The 24,198-nt window shown below is 34.0% G+C and overlaps 4 protein-coding genes across 6 annotated transcripts in view; 3 read left to right on the top strand and 1 right to left on the bottom strand.

Moving 5' to 3' along the window:
- acsl4a (acyl-CoA synthetase long chain family member 4a) overlaps nt 1-2,598 on the top strand; it is a 19,915-nt gene extending 17,317 nt beyond the window's left edge. For both annotated transcript variants that reach the window (XM_073820286.1, XM_073820287.1), the window contains exon 15: nt 369-2,598. In XM_073820286.1, the coding sequence (XP_073676387.1) occupies nt 369-526 (158 nt within the window). In that variant the 3' untranslated portion in view covers nt 527-2,598. The remainder of the gene's footprint in view (nt 1-368) is intronic.
- On the bottom strand, nt 2,599-5,424 carry nxt2 (nuclear transport factor 2-like export factor 2). The gene is made up of 4 exons (XM_073820288.1): nt 5,102-5,424; nt 4,925-5,011; nt 4,678-4,822; nt 2,599-2,870 (listed from the first exon to the last, which is right to left on the bottom strand). Exons 1-4 carry the CDS (start codon nt 5,114-5,116, stop codon nt 2,686-2,688), a joined length of 432 nt encoding a protein of 143 aa, XP_073676389.1. The 5' UTR covers nt 5,117-5,424; the 3' UTR covers nt 2,599-2,685.
- Nucleotides 5,425-8,364: 2,940 nt separating this feature from the next.
- Nucleotides 8,365-13,178, top strand: psmd10 (proteasome 26S subunit, non-ATPase 10). Its single transcript, XM_073820858.1, has 5 exons — nt 8,365-8,522; nt 8,632-8,730; nt 8,968-9,114; nt 10,693-10,859; nt 10,965-13,178. The coding sequence occupies exons 1-5, from the start codon at nt 8,409-8,411 to the stop codon at nt 11,116-11,118; spliced, it is 681 nt and encodes a 226-aa protein (XP_073676959.1). The 5' UTR covers nt 8,365-8,408; the 3' UTR covers nt 11,119-13,178.
- Nucleotides 13,179-17,399: 4,221 nt separating this feature from the next.
- On the top strand, nt 17,400-24,055 carry xiap (X-linked inhibitor of apoptosis). 2 transcript variants are annotated; one of them, XM_073820932.1, is made up of 6 exons: nt 17,400-17,547; nt 20,446-21,236; nt 21,561-21,660; nt 23,411-23,489; nt 23,626-23,662; nt 23,796-24,055. In XM_073820932.1, exons 2-6 carry the CDS (start codon nt 20,465-20,467, stop codon nt 24,035-24,037), a joined length of 1,230 nt encoding a protein of 409 aa, XP_073677033.1. In that variant the 5' UTR covers nt 17,400-17,547; nt 20,446-20,464; the 3' UTR covers nt 24,038-24,055. The 2 variants fall into 2 exon arrangements, with proteins under 2 accessions (XP_073677033.1, XP_073677032.1); XM_073820931.1 differs by having other exon boundaries at nt 17,415-17,547; nt 23,799-24,055.
- The last annotated feature ends 143 nt before the right edge of the window (nt 24,056-24,198 follow it).

Here is a 24,198-nt window from a genome sequence, read left to right as displayed (position 1 = left end):
TAATATATTTTATATTATTTAATTATATATATATATATATATTATTAAATAATATAAAATATATATATTATATTTATTAAAAAAAAAATATATATATATATATATACACACACACACTTTTTTTTTTTTTCTCCATTTAAAGCAGCACAACTGTTTTATAAAAATAAATGAGCAGCATGATTTAGAATGATTTATGAAGATCATGTGAGACTAAAGACGTTGTAAAATTTCACAATATTACTGTTTTTACTGTATTTTTGATCAAATTCATGCAGCCTTGGTGCGCATTAGAGACTCTTTCAAAAACTTTTGGAACAGTAGTTTACATAAAATGGCGTTGCATAAAATGTTATTTTCTATCATTCTAGTTAAACTCCAGCGTTTTGAGATACCAGTAATGGTCCATCTGAGCCCGGAGCCCTGGACCCCTGAAACGGGCCTAGTGACGGATGCATTCAAACTGAAAAGGAAGGAACTAAAGAACCACTATCTCAACGACATCGAAAGAATGTATGGCCACAAGTAGGACTTTTATCCCAGCCAAAGACATCTTCATCAGCTCCACGCCGTGCAATGTTGCTGTATATCAATAAATGTGTAAAATACAGTTTTGCCAACATTCACCACTGCCCATTGTTTAGTGAAGCGCACAAATTTTCAAAGACGAACAATGTTGATAAGCCGTCGCTCTGTGTAATTTTTATTCCTGAGCTTTTCATTCAGAGCTCTGTAGTCTCTCTGCTGTGAAATAGTTTACACTTAAAGTTGTAGCTGATAGCTCCAGACCTGTTGGGTAAAAGTAAACGGTATCCAGCATAAAGTCGCCACTAATTTCTCCTTTTGGAGTCTCTTGTAAAAAGGATTTCATCCATACAACAGCGATATACTGCCATCACCTTGCGCTTTCGTTTTTTAACGTGTGAAATTTTATTTTTCTTTGTATATTGTTCACTTGTTTGGTTTAAAGGAACACTCCACTTTTTTTAGAAATAGGCTCATTCTCCAACTCCCCCCGAGTTAATAAGTTTTACCATTTTGAAATCCATTCAGCCGTTCTGTTCTGGCGATATCTCTTTTAGCATAGCTTAGCATAGATTATATGAGTCCTATTAGACCAATAGCATCGTGTTCAAAAATGACCAACGAGTTTCGATATTTATCCTATTTAATACTTGACTCTTCTGCAGTTATATCGTGTACTAAGACCAGCGGAAAATGTAAAGCTGCAATTTTCTAGGCCGATAAGATTAGGAACTACACTCCCATTCCGCCGGTATTAGTGCACTATATAACTACAGAAGAGTCAAGTTTTAAATAGGACAAATATCGAAACTCATTGGTCATTTTTGAACGCGATGCTATTTTTTCTAATAGGATTCAATGAATCTATGCTAAGCTATGCTAAAAGTGATATCGCCAGAACAGGAAAACGGTGAATGGATTTCAAAACAGTAAAACTCAGACTCGTTCTCCAACTCCCCCCAAGTTAATAAGTTATTTCCAAAAATAGTGGAGTGTTCCTTTTAAAAGAGTTTGAAAACAAACTGTTAGCTGAGGTGAAGTCATTGCACTGCGGAACTCCGCCTCCTCATACAGGCAAGTAATATATAGTGACGTTTCTGTGCCTTCTGATTGGTCACCGTTTTAAACGTTGATTCCCTATTGGCTGCAAATTAGAATTAGATTTTTTGCTTCACTCATGCAGTGCATTAGGTGTTGTGTGTGCATAATGGTTACCATGTGCTTGGGATATTTTATATGGTATGAAAATGTCACTGAATTACAATGTTTTTGAGTACTAATTGACACATTTGCTAGTAAACACACGTTCATGGATTGACTCAGGACAGCTTGAGATGACTGGCAAGTGGTTTATTGCTAATTTGTCCTGGTTGTTAGACTAAAACTAAAGGAAGGGAACATTTTTAGGAATAGTACTACATCTGTATCAACTTTTCATGTCTGATTTTTTACAAACCACTCAGTGTCTGATTGTCACAAGCTCTCTTGTCTGTTGCAGGCTTTTAATATATTTAGTAATATTTAAACATTGAAAAAGAAAATGTTTGAAAATGCAAAGAATATTCATCTTTGAGGTTGCAGAACCCTTGTCAGTCAGTTAATATTCTATACTGTATTTTAATTTATTCAACCGAACCTGTACATTTCATTTTAACCCGTTTTAATTTATTAGTTTTGTTTAAAAAAAAAAAAAAAAGTGTGATCTGCACACTAGTTTATCTTTTGGGTTACCAAATGTCTTTAGAAAGTGTATTTTATTTATAATTATTTTATCATTTGCACTATTATTTTTGTCAGGGATTTTAGCCATTGTTAAACGAACAGCCATTAAGCCAACAAATTCAGTCCCCCCACCAAACCCTCAGGGTTTGCAATCATCACAAGCAAGACTATACAGCAGTCAAGTGTTTGCATTGAGAAATTGTGAATTCGCTTTGTAGAATGTTCTATGATGCTTATTTATTATTTTTATTGTGGTTCACTGTATGTAATATTTGCAGAGGACAAGTAAAAGTAAAATCGTTTTCTACTCAAATTGTGTGGTATTCCATGTAAAAAAATAAAAAAGAAACAGTATGATGGTCAATGTTTTTTTTTTATTTACATACAGAACATATTTAAATTGCAATGAGTGTACAAAAAGGAAAACAAAAGCTGTAGAATTTAGTTCGCCCAGTCTTGAAAGCGAAAACAGTCGCTTGCGATCTTCCACACCGGTTGGTCACTGTTAGGAGAGGCTTGGGCTGTTAATAGGAAATTCTGGTTGAAGAATCTCTGTTTGTTTCCGTCAAATTTCACTGAGCCAGCTGTAACCACCAACAAAGTCATTTGGCCTTGAGTTGCTTGTTCTGTAAAAAAAAGAAAAAAAAAGAAAACGGGAGTATTAGAATAAACAACTACACATTTAATCTTTTTAGCACATATATGTAACCCTAAACCACTCATAAGAATTTTGTTTTATTGAGCTGAATAAGCTTTTCATTTGTGTCATTTGTTATGATTACAACTGTTTGAAAATCTAGAATCTGAGGGTGCAAAAAAATCTAAATACTAAGAAAATCACCTTTAAAGTTGTCTAAATGAAGTTCTTAGCAATGCATATTACTAATCAAATTACGTTTTGATGTACAAAATATCTAAATGGAACATGATCTTAAAGGAGTAGTTCACTTTCAGATCAAAAATTTACAGATAACGTACTCACTCCCTTGTCATCCAAGATGTCTTTCTTTCTTCAGTCGTAGGGAAATTATGTTTTTTGAGTAAAACTTTTCTCTCCATATAATGGACTTCTATGGTGCTCCCGAGTTTGAACTTTAAAGGGATAGTTCAGAGTAGAATTGACTTCATTGCTATGCACTCCGAAGCCCATCTAAATACCCCATCCAAAGTTTTTTTTACCTTAGTCGAACATTTATGGAGATAGTGTTTTTCGAATTGCATGTAACAGCAGTGAATGGTACATGTAATGTATCTCGTAAATTGCACCACTAAACGTGCAAGTAATCTTACCAAACTTGTACAGTAGTGTAAATAGGGGATGTACTCACAAAACGCTGCATCAGAACATTTGTAAGTCCACCATGAGTGTTTTAAAAACACGTTTTAGCCGATCCCTATTAGTCTCAAAAACTACAAATGGCAACACGTCGACGTCACTTCCCTGGTTTGAAAAAAAGCACGTAAAAGTCCTCCTACTACATCTGTGTGCATGTCAACTTGTAGGAGGACTTTTACGTGCTTTTTTCAAACCAGGGAAGTGACGTCGACGTGTCGCCATTTGTAGTTTCTGAGACTAGTAGGGATCGGCTAAAACGTGTTTTTAAAACACTCATGGTGGACTTACAAATGTTCTGATGCAGCGTTTTGTGAGTACATCCCCTATTTACACTACTGTACAAGTTTGGTAAGATTACTTGCACGTTTAGTGGTGCAATATACGAGATACATCACATGTACCATTCACTGCTGTTACATGCAATTCGAAAAACACTAATATCTCCATAAATGTTCGACTAAGGTAAAAAAAACTTCGGATGGGGTATTTAGATGGGCTTCGGAGTGCATAGCAATGAAGTCAATTCTACTCCGAACCATCCCTTTAAATGCAGCTTTAAAGGGCTCTAAACGATCACAGCCAAGGAAAAAAGGGTCTCGTCTAGCAAAATAATGGGTTATTTTCTAAAAAATAAAATAAAAAAATTACAATTTACATACTTTTTAACCTTGAAAAAGATTGAAAATAATCATTTCGATGGATAGATAAGATAAAGTAGACCCTTCTTCCTCGGCTGGGTTCATTTAGAGTCATTTGAAGCTGCATTTAAAGTTCAATCTCGGGGGCACCATAGAAGTCCATTTTATAGAGAGAAATCCTGAAATGTTTTCCTCAAAAAACACCATTTCTTTACAACTGAAGAAAGAAAGACATGAACATCTTGGATGACAAGGGGGTGAGTACGTTTACGTTATCTGTAAATTCTTGTTCTGAAAGTGAACTACTCCTTTAAAATCCTATTGATTTTTGGCATAAAAGAAAAATCGATCGTTTTGAACCATACAATGTATTTTTGGCTATTGCTTCAAATATACCCGTGCTACTAAGACTAGTTTTACGCTCCAGAGTCACATATGATGAATAAACACGTTACATACCGTGCACAGGTTGGCAGTCAAGAGTTTGCACTTGAAACTCACTGGAAGGAAGAGACTCGAAAAACTCGCCGAGAGCATCGTGACCTGAGACAGCGTTGCCATTCCAAACAAGCGTTGCTTTGTCCAGATAGAGCCTCGTCAGATTCTAAAAGCAATGATTCATTACCATTGGCATAGATAATTAACGTAACAAATAAGCGAACACGCTAGAAGTCACGCTAAAATTCCAAAAATGAGATGAGCATACCCTTCTCCTCTTGTCCATACAGTCATAATAGATATTGACGAATTCATCCGAGTATCTGCATGACTGATCAACTAGGGTCCTGAAGTCCTGATCAGCATCGAACAGAATTGATGAGGAGCGTTATGAAACATATTTGCATAAGTATTTAGATCAATGTCGACATCAATAAATACTTACCACCGTTAAAGCCATGCTACTGAACGTAACGTTGCTCTTCACCGACCTCCCGTTTAGTCGTTTTGAGCTCAGTCGAATTTGATTTCCAAACTAACGTTACTAATAAAATAAACAACCAGTGGGCTTTAAAATGAAAGTGCGCGCCAGATGAAAAACGCTGTCCAGCATAAAGTGAAGCTATGTAAGAAAACTTGTAAGCGTCGTTTATGCCCACTTGGAAAAGGATGATATTACGTGTAAACAAATAGCAGAATTATGCTCTCTTACTCTTTTAATAAACAAATCCAACATCGATGAAAATGTGCTCAAATGTGTGTGTTCACGGTTATTGTTCCGCCGGAAAACTAGACCGTTATTCTAAGTTCCCGACGTTAGGAAACTACAGGAGGAATAAAATACACAAAATGACAAAGTAAAGTGCATAAATAATTCAGTTAAATACTTAAAGTACAAAAAAAAAATTAATACTTTTTCGTCCAATGTACTTACTTTATGCTTTTCTGCTCACCAAGCCTGCATTTATTTGATACAAAGTACAGCAAAAACAGCACAATTCTGAAATATTTGTACTATTTAAAATAAATGTTTTCTATTTGCATATAGCCTATTTTAAAATGTAATTTATTCCTGTGATTTCAAAGCTTATTTTTAGCATCACAACTCAAACGATCCTTCAGAAATTAATCTAATATTCAGATACTTTGCTCATCAAAAACATTTATTATTATGTTGAAAACAGCCGAGTATTTTTTTTCAGGCTTCTTTATTGACTAGAAAGTTCAAAAGAACAGCATTTATCAGAAATAAAAATATTTTCTAACATTATAAATGTCTTTTAATCAATTTAAAGCATCATTGTTAAATCAGAGTATTCATTTCTATAATTTCTCTCCTAAAAATTAAATAACATCAAAAATTCAAATAAAATAAAATAAAATAAATATACTGACTCCAAGCTTTTGAATGGTATAGTGTTTAATGTTACAAAAGCATTTATTTCAGATAAATGCTGATCTTTGGATCTCTCTATTCATCACCAAACTATGAAAAATGTACTTAACTGTTTTAAATATTGATAATAATAAACAAGTATCTTGAACAGCAAAGCAGCATATTACAATTTCTGAAGGATCGTGTGACACTGAAGACTGGAATAATGATGATGAAAATGTAGCTTTGATCACAAGAATAAATTACATTTTAAAATAGAAAGCAGTTATTTCACAATATTGCTGCTTTTGCTATACTTTGGATCAAAAAATGCAGGCTTGGTGAGCAGAAGAGGCTTTAAAAATTCTTTTTTTCTTATTGGCTTGGATTTTCCATTATTAAGTTTACATGTATGCATATATTCATTAGTAAAATTGTAACATGATTACTTAATTAATTAAACAAAAGTTTTGTTCATGTGTGAAGCCAGAATAGTACATTCTTACTGTTCCCACAACAGTAAGATGAAAATGTTTTAAAATATTTTAATAGCTTTCCCTCTTTGTGCACCAAAACGTAATACAAAGCCACAGTAAATATGGTAATCATTTAAAAATTCTAAATATAAAGAATGTAAATGTAAAAATCATACGGATATGATCTAACTAACAAGCTAGCCAAATAATAGACTCAAATGGCTTTATTACAATTTCATAGGTATGTGCCAAAAAATGAGAATATCGAGGGAAAGCCCATTTATTTTTAATAATTTGTTTCAAATAGTGAAACTTGTATGTTATATTAGTTCACTACACAAAGTGAAATATTTCAAGCCTTTATTTATTTCACTTTTGATGAAAAAAAAAAACAATCCAGTATTTCACAAAATTAGAATATTTCATGTGACCAATAAAACAAGGATCTTAAACACATGCTGGCCTTCTGAAAAGTGTTAATGTACTGTATTATGTCCAAAGTACTTTGTTGGGCTTTCTTTTGCACTAATTCCAGCATCAAGGCGGCATGGCATGGAGGCGATCAGTTGAGGTGTTCTGGTAGCCCAAGTTGCTTTGATTTTGGCCTTCAGCTCGTTTGCATTTCGGAGTCTCTGTTTCCTCATCTTCCTTTTGACAATACCCCATAGATTTTCAATGGGGTTTAAGTCAGGCGAGTTTGTCGGACAATCAAGTACAGTTATTCCAACTAGGCACTGGTAGTTTTGGCTTTGTGGGCAGGTGCCAAATCCTGCTGGAAAATAAAATCATCATCTCCAAAAAGCTTGTTGGCAACAGGAAGCATTAAGTGCTCTAAAATTTCCTGGTAAACAGCTGCAGTGACTGTGGACTTGATAAAAGAAAATGGACCCACACCAGCACATGACATGGCTCTCCAAACCATCACTGACCGTGGAAACTTCACAGCAGCTTGACTTGCCTCCAGAATCTGGGACCTTGATTTCCAAATGAAATGCAAAATTAGCTTTCATCTGAAAACAGGGCTTGGGACCATTGGGCAACAGACCAGTACTTTTTGTCCTTAGCCCAGCACAGACGCTTCTGACATTGTTTTTGGTTCAATAGTGGCTTGACGCATGGGATTCTCCAGCTGTAGCTCATGTCATGCAGATGTCTGTATGTGGTGGTTCTTGATGCACTGACACCAGCCTCAGTCCACTCCTTATGAAGCTCCCCCAGATTTCTGAACCACCCTTGCTTGACAATCCTCTCAAGGCTGCGGTCATCCCTGTCACTTGTGCTTAACACTCTGTGAATATACTTCGATACTGCACTTTGTGAGCATCCAGCTTCTTTTGCAATTGCCTTTTGAGACTTTTCCTCCTTATGAAGGGTGTCAATGATGGTCTTCTGCACAACTGTCAAGTCAGCAGGCTTCCCTATGATTCTGAAGCCAGACTGAGACAATGTAAAGGCTGAGGAAACCTTTGCAGGTGTTTTGCATTAATTAGCTGACCAGACTGGGACACAGGGAGCCTACAATGTTGAACTTTGTCATGATATTCTAATTTTGTGAAATACTGGATTTTTTTTTTTGTCTTTAATCCATAATCATTAAAATTGAAACAAATAAAGGCTTGAAATATTTCACTTTGTGTGTAGCGAACAAAACATACAAGTTTCACTTTTTGAAACAAATTATTGAAATAAATGGACTTTCCCTTCGATATTCCATTTTTTTTTGGCACACACCTGTAGATATTTTTGTTAGCTAAGTGTTTTTTTTTTTTTTAAATCAGGCACCATTCAGCGGCACCTAAGAAGGTTGTTTTATCCAATGACATTGCAGCTTCTTTGTTTGGGGCGGGGCTATTTATCTTGAATTGTCATACTACTGGACTGGCGTTCCCCAAAAGTCTGAGATGGAAGGACGAGTATCAAACGTAGAAATCTGTAATTTGGCTTATACTGGAAAGTTAGAAGAACTTAAAAAATGCGTGTTGTCTGACAGATCACTAGCGACGAAAACAGACCAGGTATGTGGAAGTGTGGGTGGAATGGCACATGCACAGTAGTTAGCATAAAGCTACACCGAAGTCTATTTATTTATAGCTGTCAGACGTTTAAAGTGCTCTTTTTATACAGGACAGTAGGACTGCTCTGCACTGGGCTTGTTCAGCTGGACATGTGGATATCGCGCAGTTTCTGCTGGATCTTGGTGTTGAAGTGGATCTCCAAGACGATGTGAGTCAGCATTGTGTCATGCTTCAGTCCAGAAAGCCTTATTATGCTGCATCGGTTAATGTTATTGTATTTAAAAAGAGTGTTTCCTCTCAGCGTTGCTGATCTCCAACTTATTTGGATGTGCAGTTCATACATAACATTAGTTTTTTGTGTTTAAATGTCCTGACTACTATTGATGCTTTGTCATTCACTGCATATCCTCTTGGTGGAGTTATTTACCCTTTTATGCCATTCCAGGCATGTTGGACTGCTCTGCATATAGCCGCATCTGCTGGGAGAGAAGAAATTGTCAGATCTTTAATATCCAAAGGAGCTCAGTTGAATGCTGTGAACCAGAATGGTTGCACCCCACTACATTACGCAGCATCCAAAAACCGATATGAGGTAGCTTTGGCATTTTCCAGCTTTTTTAAAAAAAACTAGATTATTACATGAAATATTGACACTTTTATATTAATATTTTCTTATTTTTTTTGTTATAATATATAGGGTTGAAACAGTTCATGGGGTCTCTTATGTTCATTAAAATGTATATTTATTTGACCAAAAATACAGTAAATATTGCAATATTATTGCAATTTCTAATATTGGTTTCTTATTTTAATATACTTTAAAATATAATTTATTTCTGTGACACAGCGCTGAATTTTTGTGAGGCATTATTCCAGTTTTTAGTGTTCCATGATCCTTCTGAAATCAATCTAATATTCTGATTTATTATCAGTGTTGAAAGTGTTGTGCTGCTGAATATTTTTTGTAACCTGCGATTCTTTTTTCTTTAAGTAAAAAGTAAAAAGAACAGCATTTATTTCAATTAGAAATATTTTCTAACGATATGAGTCTTAACTATCACTTTTTATCAATTTAACACATCCTTGCTGAATAAAAGTCTTAATTTCTTTCAAAAAAAGAGTAAATTTACTGACCCCAAACTTTTAAGTAGTAGTGTATATTGAAACACAAAATTTCTATTTTGAATAAACACTGTTCTTTTTAACTTTTATATTTATCAAAGAATCCTGAAAAAAGTATCACTGGTCCCAACAAAATATGAACGGTTACCAACATTTATAATAAATCGGCCTATTAGAAGGATTTCTGAAGGGTCACGTGACACTAAAGAGTAATGATGCTGATAATTCAGCTTTGCTTTAAAGGAATAAATTATATTTGAAAGAATTATTCAAATAGAAAACTGTAATTTTTAAATTGCAATAAACACAAAACGATTATTTTTGTTTTTGATCAAATTAATTCAACCTTGATGAGCAGAAGACACTTCTTTAAAAAAAAAAGAAGATCTGAAACTACTTACTGATTTGAAACTTTGAAAAAGTTGTTTTATTTTATTTTTTTAATAATTGAGTAATTATTATTTATAGACTAATCTTTCGTTAGGGGTAAAAATAAGTTGCTTCCACATGTGACCACCCATTTTGGAGGATTTTTTTTTTTACAGTTGCAATCACATTTTCAGTTTTTTTTTCCCCTGAAAAATGTGAAATATTAAAAATGTCTTATTTATTTTACATTAATATATTGCCAGCTCTTTTATTAAATCAGTTATATTAAATCGTCACATTAAATCTTTCTAAAAATCATAAAACTTTTTATATTCGTATTTATAATATTTTGCCAGCTTTTTAATCAGAGTTACAAAAAATCTCTGAAAATTGTGAAACTTAATAATATAGTCTTCTATTACCTTTTTATAGTAATATGTTGCCAGCCTATGTTTAAACCAGTTATATTTAATAATTATTTAATTATTATTAAATAATAAACATTGAATAATTTTGAATATAAATAAACTTTTTATATATTAATATCTTATTTCTCAGCTCTCAGAGTAAGATTAAATGATTACATTAAATCTTTCTAAATTTGTTTACATTAATTACATTGATTGTGCTCAATAACTTTATTTTTATTAAAATACTTTAAAATATATTTTTTTAACAGATAGCCCAAATTTTGCTAGAAAACGGTGCAGATCCTAACGCAACGGATAAACTGCAATCCACACCTCTACACAGAGCATCTGCCAAGGGCAACTATCGTCTCATTCAGCTTCTTTTGAAAGAGAGTGCTTCAACCAACATTCAAGACTCAGAAGGAAACACACCACTGTAAGTAGAACCACTCTGCAGCAGTCTTATTCTCTATAGGCTCATAAAATGCATATAAATGTTTGTTCAGAGCAGTTTGCATGAGCTTTTTATTGTTTTTGCCAGTCATCTTGCATGTGACGAGGAGCGAACAGAGGCTGCAAAACTCCTTGTGGAACATGGTGCCAGCATTTACATTGAGAACAAGGAAAAGATGACGCCTCTACAAATGGCTAAAGGTGCCTTGGGATCTGTGTTGAAACGGATCGTAGAGGGTTAAGGATTGACCTCGAGCAGAACGCACTTGGAGCTGATATTTAAGCTGCTGTTCAAGTATGATGAATACTTGTTTGTGAGAGTATTTGAAAGAAAGGCAGTACACACAGATGTTCGCTGATGAGAGGAATAATGTTCTGGTCTCACTTTTTGGCAGTTTCAATTTCAAACCTTGATATGTTGGTCACTTTTCATGCATTCTATTAAGTACAAGAATTTTAGACATACAGATACCACTCTGAATATTAGTTGTACTTCAGCCGTGGAAGCTTTATTTCTGTTAAACCTAAAGCTGATTTTGTTATTGCTCAGTCACTTAAAATGTAATTTCTAGTTTTGTATCCCTGTGTGAAAATCACTATACCATAGTGTATTCTTCCATCTTGATGCTTTTTTTTTTAATAATTAAAATAAATTGTAATTGAATACAATTAATTATTAGTCATATCTAAGTGTTATAATGTAGAAAAATGAATACAGAGCATTCTCATCATGTACACAACCTTTTAGATTTTGAATAGAAGTGAATACTTTTAATCTGCAATTAAACAGTTGAAATTGATCAGTAGCATTGAAGACATTATAATGTTTACAGCATAAAAGAATGCTGTCATTTTTAACTTTTTGTTTATCAAAGAAACTGGAAAAAAAATGTTTTGTCGTTTCCACAAAGTTATTTATCAGCATAGCTGTTTCTAAAGCAGCTGTTCAGATTTCTGAATAATCACGTGACACTTAAGGCTGAAGTAATGGTGATGAAAATTCAGGTTTGCATCACATGAATAATTACATTTTACAATATATTCAAATAGAAAACTTTTATTTTAAAATGTAAAAATATTTCAGAATTTTACAGTTTGTATTTTGTGATCAAACAGCAGCCTAGATGAGCATAACAAACTTCTTTTAAAAACTGACCTCTAATTTTTTTTAAATGGTAAATGGTGGTGTATATTATGCCATTTTAGGATGTACTTTTATTCTTTGTAGTTTTCACTTACACAACACTGCTTCTGTCCCCTTTTTTAAAGAAACATTGAATGTGTATTCAGGAAGACTTCCTCTCACAACAGCTGCTGTTAAATCATTTTAGGTTACTAACTAAAAGGAACTGCTGACCAAATTTTTTTTTTTTCAAAAAATCTTGTGAATGCATGTCATGCAATGCTGATTCCAGATGCCAACTTGTCAGAAAAAGTTTCACCATGTAGGGTAGTTGTGAAGATAACTTCCTTAAACACTAATCTACTCTTTGCCACAACTTCTCATGAGATGAAACAGTGAACATACAAAAAAATTCCATCACGCACCATTCATCTTACATGTTGGGGAGTGGTACGCCTCCACTGAAATGTAATGTTGCTTACAGCCCTGTACTCTAGTCCAAAATCCTGTATCAACAGGTCTCATCTTGTAGTTATAACTAAGTAACCAGTGTTCTCAACCATTTAGATTATATTAATGGTAACACTTTACAATAAGATGAACAAACAATGAATAATACATTACACTATTTATTAATCTCTGTTAATGTTAGTTAATAAAAATACAGTCGTTTATTGTTTGTTCATGTTAGTTCACAGTGCATCAATTAATGTTAACAAACACAACTTGTGAATTAAATAATGCATTAGTAAATGCTGAAATTAGCGTGAATTCTTCATTAAGAAACTCACAAATGAGGAACACATTGGTGATTGGTTTTGAGGATCCAACATTCTCATTCTCATGGATTCCACCTACATAAATTCCACTCCCACGATTGACAGTCCCTAAGTTTCGATGAGTTTTTCTAGCATTTCTGCAATCTCACTTGCAATCAAGTTTCTTATAGCCGCTTATAGCTTAGAACTGGTTCAGTCAGTTTTGAAGAATCACGTAAACTGTATGTGCCACATATTAAAACCACAGATTTGGGGAGCCATTCGTTTACCTAGTTTCAGGTTGCTCTAATGCTTGCCCTGTAATTTTACTCAAATAATCAAGATAAATGAATGAGGTTTTTAAATGTGGAAATGAAGCTGGGTGCAAGTTTCTAGTTACGTAACGAAAGCAATCTGTGAACCACAAAAGTGAAATGTGAATGGTTATGACAAAAATGTGATGTACTGTTACCAGCTGGCGTGTATTCATTATCATTATCATTTCAGTGAATGCGTGAATAGTCCCATAGGCTATATGTGACCCTGGACCACAAAACCAGTCATATGGGTCAATTTTGGTTTGTTAGGATAGGACAATATTTGACCAAAATACAACTATTTAAAAAAAAAATCTAAAATCTGAGGGTGCCAAAATCACCTTTAAAGTTGTCCAAAAGAAGTTCTTAGCAATGCATATTACTAATCAAAAATACGTTTTGATATATTTATGGTAAGGATTTATAAAATATCTTCCTGGAACATGATCTTAATATCTTAATGCTTTTTGGCATAAAAGAAAAATCAACCATTTTGACCCATAAAATATATTTTTTGCTATAGCTACAAACATACCTGTGCTACTAAAGACTGGATTTGTGATCCAGGGTCACATATAAAGCACATACTTTCATTTACATATTCCATTTCAAAATACATAGCCTACTTTTCCAGACTGGAAACTTATTAACCATTCTGCTTTGGTTATCAGTGACTTCCTCGCAATTTCGGTTTCAAAGCCGCTTTTAAATAATTTACACTCTTGTGAAAACTCCAGCCTAATCAATGAAGATGTCTACCCTGCAGAATGAACTTCATTTTTTTACATCTTTTCATTCATTTACATTCTTTTTACCTTTTGTTAATTATAATGAAAGTATCCACGATCGCACAAAACACTAAAGCAAGCGCTGAATAAAAACCGCATTTTAGGTCTAGATTCGAGCAATCCAGAGTCCTTAAAAAAACGAATTGACCCGACACTCACCACCGGTCCAGAATATAGCTGGTATCAATACATCTTTAAAATGTTAGTACTGGCTTGGCTTGACAATGCTACAAACAAGTCTGAATGAAGAAAATTTCAATTTGAATGTTTGTTTTAATTTAAATTAAATGTATAGCCTAAGACATAGCTTACACATTTGTTTCTTTAAATACAAGAATAATTGCAAAATGATTCATCAGGAATGGAGTGAGACTTCAAATCTGACGAGCACATGGCAGTGGTGACACCTTAATAAAATCATAATTCTACTAATCTGAAATGGGATTATGTTTATATGCTTTCACCCTTCATGCAAAGAAATAAAAATATGGTCAATAACAGTCTGGGTTATACCCTAGTGTTATTCCCCCGCGGTACAAATCGCGTTGCCCCGGTAAAATCCCTATAAAAGGCGCAACATGCAAATACATCTGTAGACCAACGTACTAACGTTTCTTGGAAAGTACTGGAGGTTTCCACTCTCTTCGACAGAGCGCATTTAGGCCACGCCTACATCGCTCTCCATTGACTTTATAGCGGCAAACTGACTCCTTGTCATTTCTGACTTACATCAAAAAACAGAACAATGTCTAAAGCTGGTATGAGACAAAGTGCCCGTTTCAGAAAAGAGGTTAAGTGAAAACTCTGAGTAGCCTATGTCAACCCTGAAATGAGGGAAACTCTGGGTTTTCCATTTCAGAATGAGAAAGCAGGTTAAGTCAAGCCCGTTTCTGAAAGAGAGCTAACTTGTACTCAGAGTCGCTTAACTTGGTAACTTAGCCTATTTTGTTAACCTAACCTGGTCAGAAGCAGGGTTTCTTCTTAAACCTAGAGTTTCTTCTGGTCTCCTCCCCATTTTTAAATTACAAGCTATGTTTAAATACCTCATTCTTTCATTTACGCTGCAAAAATGATTTTCTTAGTGAGTATTTTGGAATGTAAATTTAGTGCATTTTACTTAAAACAAGAAAAATAGTCTTAATGCAAATGGAAACCAAGATTATTTTTCTTACCCCATTGGCAGATAAGTTGCAAAATAAGAAAAATATACTTAAACGACTAAATACCTTTTTGTAATTTTTGTCTTGATTTAAGAATCTTTAGATATTTTGATTGGAAAAGTAAGAAAAGCATTTTCGCAGTGCAGGTGCATTCATTCATTACACATATTTTCATCATGCTGACAAAAACGCCATGTCCTTTTATACATTTTTTAGATTTTTTGCATGCATCCTGCATGTATATATTTTAGTGGTATGCAATGCAGAGCATTAAAGAAAGTGTGCTCTCACGCACCCATCAACAATTAAGCCAATGAATGTATGGAATAGAAGGATATACCAGATGGAAAGGTAGTTGGAGATATATGCTATAGCCACCACCATAGCTGTTCAAGTTACTTGGTTGTCTTTTTTTCCCACATACAAAAACAACATTTGTTCTTTTTTATGTTGGATTTTATTATTCTTCCAATATATTGGAATATTCTTCATCTGTTCTTCATTATTTTGCAAGCCTTTTTGCTGTTGGCTGAGTAGAATTCAAATGTTAATTACATTACTCTAATTAAGAAATGCAACCGTTTGGATTAGAGAGTATTTAAGTATCTGAAAAGAGCATTGGACAATGTGGAAAAAGCTGCTGCACATTGAAATAGACACTGAATTATTTGTATTTAATACGTCAAATGTTTGTAAAGTCACGTAACCCACACTCATTAACTTTTTGGTTAAAGTTTTACCTGATTGAATTGTGTTTTAGCTGTTTTAGTTCTGTTTTTTTGGGCTTTTTCTTTTTCATGTGGAAAACATGAAAATTAATATTAGTAACCTACAGTTCTGCCAGTTTTTACCTTTCCTATTATAGTAGTGATTAAGAATAAAACTTCAGCATTGTCTTTTTGGCGGGAGCTGTTACCATGGTGAATCATAATATCGAAACTGCATTGATCGGTGCTTTCCATAGTTGTGGTGCAAGTGCTAAACTCAGGGTAAAGCTATAGACATCTCAGTTCAGCTGAAACCGAAAACTCAGTTTCCCATCTCAGGGTAACTCAAATCACAGTTCAAGTTTAAACTCAAGAGTTGGTCGAACCCTCTTGTTGAAACGGGCCCAAGGTGTGCAGTAAACAAGTTAACAAAACACAGAACTATGTTTTTATAAGTTGTCAGCCCAAAAAACGAGTGTTCAAGGACACAAATAGTTTTAGATGTCAGAGTATTTCACGTTGGGTCATTCAGTTGGATCATTTCTCCAACAAAATGAAGGTAAGGAAAAGAAGCACTGACATAGACCAATACAATTTAGTTCCTCAATATTTCTCCTCCTTTCATTTGGCATTCAAAATAATAAATAATGAAAAATAATGAAAGTTTACTGTCGCTGTTAAATTTCCCTCCAGCGGGCGTAGTTCTCAGAGTAATAAGACACGTTGCAATCTACTTTTGTGTATTTAAGGGGAGACACTGCAGGCAAAAACTGTTTTTTCGTGCACCTGTCAAATTTGAGATTTTGCGATTTTTGGTGTTTCATAAAGTGTTTTTCAGGCTATAGTCCAAAGAAAACATCCAAAAGACACTTAAGTATTTTTTATAGCACTTTATCTGTTTGTGTCAAAAGCTTTCAATTACAAAATTCTCAAAATGAGTTTTTTCTTCTACACTGAGCCATAAATCTCCACTTCAGTAGCACTTATACACACCAAACTTTTAATTTTTATTCCAGTCTTTATCCTGAAGGTTTTTACAGAGGGATTTGTTCATATATAATTTGCTTGATTTTATACAACATTTTATTCCCCAAAAATCTGTAAAAATGTTGTTTTCTGCCCGTTTTTTCTGAATTATGTAGTGACAATATGAGATACTCAAAATCCCCTCTGCAAAAACATTTGACTCTAATACGTCCAAAAACAAATGAATATACAAACAAGAATTTTGAAACGGACTTCGGATTTCATTTTCGTACTAGAAATGTATGAAAATTAACGCATTTATAAATAACACCTCTTTGCATATTTAAACCTAACATATTAGAAAACTTGTAATACAAAAAATGTCGGTAATTATCAATGTAATCAATCAACTGAGCAGTAAGGTAATAACTATTAGTTAATTTTACCCTATTCGCCTGTCTGGACCTTAAACGCTCGTTTTTTAAGGTTGAGACTTGAGAGCTTATAAACACGTACTTATGTGTTTTTTTTTACCTTGTTTACTGTACACCCTGTCTCATAGCAACTTTTAGACACTGTTCAGATTTTTGTTATAAATCAGAAATGACAAGAAGGCAGCTTCCCGCAATACAAAGTCAATGGAAAGCGTTGGATTGCCCCTCCCCCCTCCATGAGTGGGCGTGGTTTTCAGATTGTGACGCGTGTGTTGCTCTGTCTCTTATGGGGTTTTCACCCTCTGCGTTGCCTAGTACTCAACTATTTTCTTCGTCCAAGGGCAGAAAGGAGAGAAGCTTGTCGTCTTTCAAGTACTGAAGTTGATGTTTTGTCCGTAACGCGTTTTCTAAACCGAAGGTAAGCAGACGTTATGGTTTGTGGCATCGCGGAATGTTAGCTAATGCTAACGCTAGTGCGCTGTACTTAATCCCAACAGCCTTCTTGTCAGGGAAAGGTTAAAGTCGACTGTGCTTTCTGATGCGGCCTCCTTTTGAATGTTTGCCCTGATCATGCTAATCTTGATCGCAAATGCAGAAAAGCGAAAGCTTTTCAATCCATTCTGTAACACGGACTGTCAAACCGAAACCATGTAACTTAAACGTTAAACCGCCGCGTGTTACCTTCGTGTGCCTTGAGGTAACTTACACATGCAGACTTTTGCTGTTAGTAATCCTTGTTTTATTACATAATTGTTCTCAGTTTTAAGACTGTTGTTGGCTGGTTTTTGACCACTCAGAGTCACTGCAAGTAATATATTTACTATTCATACTATTCATATATGGGTGGGTGTGTGCATATTAATATATACAATGCCTTTGTTTTCCTTACTTATGACAGTAGGAAATACTTTTTACAGAATAAAAGAAATCCCCTGTCTTTGTGTGGGACAGGTGATTTTAATAGGACAGATTGTGCATTGTGAAAGCTCTTTATAATTGCATTACAGAGATTGCATTTATATGTTATGTTATACATTAGATTTAAAGAGTCATGATTGAGGATAGAAGGTTATTCCAATGCTATTTAAGTGCAATTTAATTTCAGTTATATAAAATGACATTTGTGTCAACAGATTTCAATTACAATACATAATTTTAAAGGCCGTTTTTTCTCCTACACTGAGCCATAGATCTCCACTACAGTAGCATTTACCCACACCAAACTTTTCATTTTTATTCCTGTCTGTATCCTGAAGGTTTTTACAGAGGGATTTGTCCCTATATAATCTGCTTGATTTTATAAAACATTTTATTCCTTTTCTAAGTTTTTTCAGTCATTTCAGTTAAAATGCTAAGATATAAAATGACATTAGCAGAAAAAAAAAAGTCATGCAAGCATCTAGGATTTAATACTGAAGTTTTGGGCAGCACATTTTTTGACTCAAGGAGCGGCATGTTGTGATGCAATAGAAAGGTGCGATAATATCACTGATTGTCATTTAGGTGTCAAAAGGTGGCGACATGAGGCACAGTCATTCCACTGTGCCTCATGTCGACATGTTGTCACAGTCATTAAAAAAAATTACGTGAGCCATTTGAATTGTGCATGATGCAATAATGATGGTTAAAAATGTTCTTGAGTAGTAAGAAGCAGGGTGGATGTTATATATGATTCACCCTACACATGTTGGAGGCGCTGTTCACATGTGACTGACAACGCCTCTGTCTCTTAAAGTGGCAGGAACTCTTAAGTAGTCTCCCGGATATGCATTTTTTGGGTTCTTTTTAAAGGCATTCATAGCATGGCATTCCAGGTTCAAAGACTGTAGAAATGCATTCAGTGTGTCAGTGAAGTATTGGTGGTTATGAATCATGCACAAACAATGTAAACCCCCAACACACACAGGCGGTTTCACGGAAGCTGTGGAATGTTCTGATCAGCCCATGAGGTTCACAATGTCCTGGTGACTCAATTTAATGTTGTACTGTTGTTGTGGAAATGACATATGACCTCCTTCGAAGCAGCATTTCTGAATGAGATAATGATTGATTTTAAAAACTTATGCAATAATTCCACACAAGTGAGTATCAATAGTATTGCTCTATCTTGCCTGATCTTATTGATCTTAGCAACCATATGTCAGCACCCTAACAATTGACAAACACTGCTTTAGAAAATGTAGAAGTACATTTTCGTTGATATTCTTTTTGTTGGCGTTCTGTTTTCTTTAGAACCTGTTCATGAGTCATGATTATTTTTTTTTTTTAAATGTCTCATGCATTTATTTGATGAAAATTGCCATAATGTGAAATAATGTTACAGTTTAAAATGTTTTTTTATTAAGAAGTCTCTTCTGCTCACCAAGCCTGCATTTATTTGATCCAAAGTACAACAAAACCAGTACACTTTCGTTAAATATATTTACTATTTAAATGACTGTTTTCTATTTGAGTATATTTTAAAACGTAGTTTATTCCTGTGATTTCAAAGCTGAATTTTTAGAATCATAACTCCAGTCACATGATACTTCAGAAATCATTATAATATTCTTATTTTCCGGCTCAGAAAACATTTATTATTATGATGTAAAATGATGATGTAGATAAGATTTAGTTTTCTTTGATGAATAGAAGGTTCAGAAGAACAGCATTTATTTGAAGTAGAAATCCTTTGTAACATCATAAATGTCTTTGTCATCCCTTTGACCAATTTAAAGCATCTTCGCTAAATAAAAGACTCTGAAGACTGGACTAATGATGCTTAAAATTTAGCTTTGATCACAGGGATGAATTATATTTTAAAATATATTCAAATAGAAGAAAGTTATTTGAAAATGGAAGTAAATGGGTAATTTCTGTACTGTGGATCAAATAAATGCAGGCTTGGTGAGCAGAAGAGACTTCTTAAAACAAAAAATAACATTAAAAATCTTACTGTTCAAAACTTTTGACTTGTAGTGAAATTTCTTCAAGTGACAAAAAGCAGAATTTTCAGCATCATTACTAAAGTCTTTAGTGTCACATGATCCTTCAGAAATCATTATAATATGCTGATTTGTTTCGCAAAAAACATTTATCTATGGTAAAAACAGTGCTGCTTAATCATCGATAATAACTGAGCAACAGATCAATATATTAGAATGATTTCTGAAGGATCATGTGACACTGTTATAAGATTTCACAAAATTACTGTTTTACTATGTTTTGTCATCAAATAAATAAGAGACTTCTTTCTTAATTATTTCAAACTTTTGATTGCTTATGTATACTTATTTATTTTTGACACTTTTTCTTCTTCTTTTTCTTTTTTTAACAGACATTTAGTTACAGCAATAATGGCACGCTCAAGTCCAGATAATGAAATTGAAGCAGATGATGCATGCTCCATGTCATCCATGCCTAGTCGTGTGAACTCCTTTCAACACTTCCCCCATTCTGAAGAATTTCCGGCTGAGCGTTTGGCCCGGGCAGGCTTTTATTTTACAGGTCAGGCGGACAAGGTGTGCTGTTTCAGCTGCCATGCGACCGTGGAGGACTGGAACCGAGGGGATACCCCAGTGAAGAGACACCATCAAGCATCTCCTAACTGCAGGTTCCTCAGCTGTGCTCATGGCATGAGAAGCTCCGACCTCATTGAAAGCCCTGCTTACGACGAAGCGGCCGAAGCCAGGGAGTTCCAGCTCCGCACGGGAGCGGTGGAGGATCAGTCCATTCATCCCACCGTGCCACACATGAAGAGCGAGGAAGCTCGGCTGAATTCTTTCACCCATTGGCCTGAATACGCTCCAGTTCAACCAGAAGACCTGGCAGCAGCAGGGATGTATTATTTAGGAACAAATGACCTCGTGAGGTGCTTCTGTTGTGGGCACCAGCTGGCAGGATGGGAACAAGGCGACGATGCCTGGGGTGAACATGCAAAGCACTACCCAAACTGTTTCTTCATCTTGGGTCACGATGTGGGCAATGTGCCACTGACAACACGTAGACCCAGGGTGAATGTTCAGAGAGCTTCTCTGGAGACTTTTGAGGGGCGTCTTGAAAGCTTCAGAGGGAGACAACATCCCATAGACCCTGAAAGACTGGCCAGAGCTGGTTTCTACAGCACAGGTAACTACTGTTTTGTTTCTCTAAGCTTAGACTAATCCTCTCATATAGCTTTTAGAGAAATAGCTTTGTTTGATGTATATGTAGATGATGTATTTTGTAGGCCAACCTGGAAGTTAACGTCATCCTGGTTCCCTTAACAATCAGCAGAAGTAAAAAGTGTAGGATGTAAATGAACTACAAGATGCTCACATGGCTTTAGTGTCCAACAACCCATTAACAAAAAACTTCAGGATGGCCTGAAGTGTAAAAATGATCATTTGTTCTCTGGGTTTTGGCCTTAGCTGGAAGATGTTAAATGAACTGTTGTGGTCTTTGGTCATGTAGGAGAACTGGACCATGTGCTCTGCTTCAGATGTGGAGGTGGAATGAAGGGGTGGAGGCCTGATGAAGACCCTTGGGAGGAGCATGCCAGGAACTATCCAGGGTGAATTACTTTTGTGTATATTGAGGCATATTCGCATGTTCACTGCAAAATTTCACTTAATATCTAGGCTGCTCTTTTGCAATACGGTGAATGTATATGGTAACTTGTATGTGGTAACCCTTTAAAAGCAACAAAATAAGTAGTAATGCGCAATATTACAATTTTGAATTATGGCAACAATTGTTTTAAATAAATGCAATTAAATTTAGGCACAGTCATTTAGATGTAAAATTTAGCATCACAGACATTAATGTAACAGTATTATTTTGGTATTATTTATATACTATTATTTTTTTGTTTTAGTTTTTAATTAAATTCTTTTGTTTTCTGTTTTCAATTTCATTTTAGGTAAGCATTTTTATTTAATTTTAAATATTGTATTTTTAGTTTAGTGCTTCAAGGTAAACTAAACAATTTTTTTTAAAGTTTGTGTAATGTTTTTGTCACGTAACTTTTTTTATGTTTCGTTGACAATAATATCCATTTTCATATTGTACAATATAGGGTTATTGGTTTTAAGATTCAAGTGATGTTGAGCTCCAAAACCAGCAAGAGAAGAAGGAATGCACAATGTAAAAATTTTAAATGATGGCAAAAATAGTTTTTTTTTTTTTTTTACAGCTGAAAAAGTAGGATAGAATAATATATTAAATACATTTGAGGTAAAACATTAAAAAATACATTCAAATGGGAATTTCCGCATCACAAAATTTAATGTAACAGTATTATTTTAGTATCATTGATATACTATTATAGTTTTTGTAAATGTTTTAAATTACATTTTTAGATTTTCTGTTCTCAATCTAATTTTTGTTAAGCATTCTTTGCCTTTTGTTTAATATATAGTTTTTTTTAGCTTGATTTTAGTACTAGTTTAGTACTTCAAGTTAAACTAAACTAAAATAAGTTTTTTTAACATTTTTATTTTATTTCATATTTGTTTCAAATAACATTTTTTTTAGTTTAGTTCTTTTTTTAGTTAACAATATCCATTTCGTACCGTACATTTATAGGGTTCTTGGTTTTAAGATTCACTAAAGATAACATTTAACAGTGTTTTAAAATTATTTATTTAAATGAACTTTGTGTACATTATAGCATAAATAGTCAAACCAAAAATTATTCAGACACCAGATATCATTTTTGATATTTTACTAGTGAGGATAGCAAAATAAAGTAAACTGTGACATATTATACTCATATTCTTCATACAGTGGACTACCAGTAAAATTGACCAAAAATGTGATTTGACACTTTGATCTGACCATATTTTTCTATCAAAGTTTTCTGTCATTATCATTGAATAATAATGACATTTGTTCTGACAAATAAATTCTTAGGTTTTTGTCACTTTTTATTACCATTTTCTAAACTATAGCGAATATACTGATCATGTGAGAAATGTTGAAGGTGTCTTAATAAAGTTTGGTTTGACTGTATATCCTATATCAACCAAAACAGCCAAATTATTAATATTAATAATGATTAATATTATCTGATAACTGATATGGTACTGATATATTGTGTATCCCTTAAGAAAATTAGTCCATATGAATGGAAGTCATTCTGTGAAAATCATATTTTAAAAATCTTGCCTTTTAATGTTTTTCTCGTGATACTTGAATCAAAAAACACTTAAAATCGATAATACTTATCAGTATATTTTAGATGTAAATCATATGATCTATCTAACCATTAATCATGCTGAAAAACAGTGTCTGATTGTGAAATTATTGTAATTGACCCACAGCTGCAGTTTCCTTCTGGCAGAAAAAGGAGAAGAATATATCAACAGCGTGCAGCTGAGATATCCAAACAGAGACCATTCAGTGAGTCACTAACTTTACTTTACACAACCACTTGTACTTAAATGAATGTGTAGAATTGATAATGAAAACTATTGCTTTGATATATAAATAGTGTGCACTATATGTAGTCTTACATGTTTGTAATTTGCCTTTACAGAGATCAAGTCAGAATGGCTTTTCAAGTCATGAGGAAGGTAAGCATTTCTGAGTTTAATTTACTTTCGAATCCAATGAAGCCATAACCATAGTTTTTAAAACTCTATAACTATCTCTGGAAAAAAACCCTGTCTTCACCAAATGTTTATTTGATTTCTATTTCGTTTTCAGCAGCACAGAAAGTCCTGCAGTCAGAGATTGCACAGAAGGCTGTAGATATGGGTTTTGACCCTATCAAAGTGGAGCAAACCATTCTGCAGAAATTACGTCAGAACACTGAGGGTTATACTTCAGCAGAGGCACTTATTCAAGACCTCAGTGAACACGAGAGTGACGTAACCATACCCGAAAAAGCTGGCAAGTGCTTGTTTCCGTTCTTTCTTTTTTTCTCTGAAAGTCAAATTTGTATGTAAGGGACTTTCTAAATGAAGTGTAAGGTGAATTCCAAACAAAAAAATATTTACACTTTAATTTTTAGTCTAAATTTTAATTTTTAAGTAAATTGTCAAAATCTAAATGTTTCGAATACTTCCATAGCAGTTGAAAGTAAAAAAATAAATATATTTGTTTATGT

The sequence above is a fragment of the Garra rufa genome, chromosome 16 (genome assembly GCF_049309525.1).
Source record: "Garra rufa chromosome 16, GarRuf1.0, whole genome shotgun sequence".
NCBI classification, from domain to species: Eukaryota; Metazoa; Chordata; class Actinopteri; order Cypriniformes; family Cyprinidae; genus Garra; species Garra rufa.
This window is presented reverse-complemented; position numbering and strand designations above follow the sequence as displayed.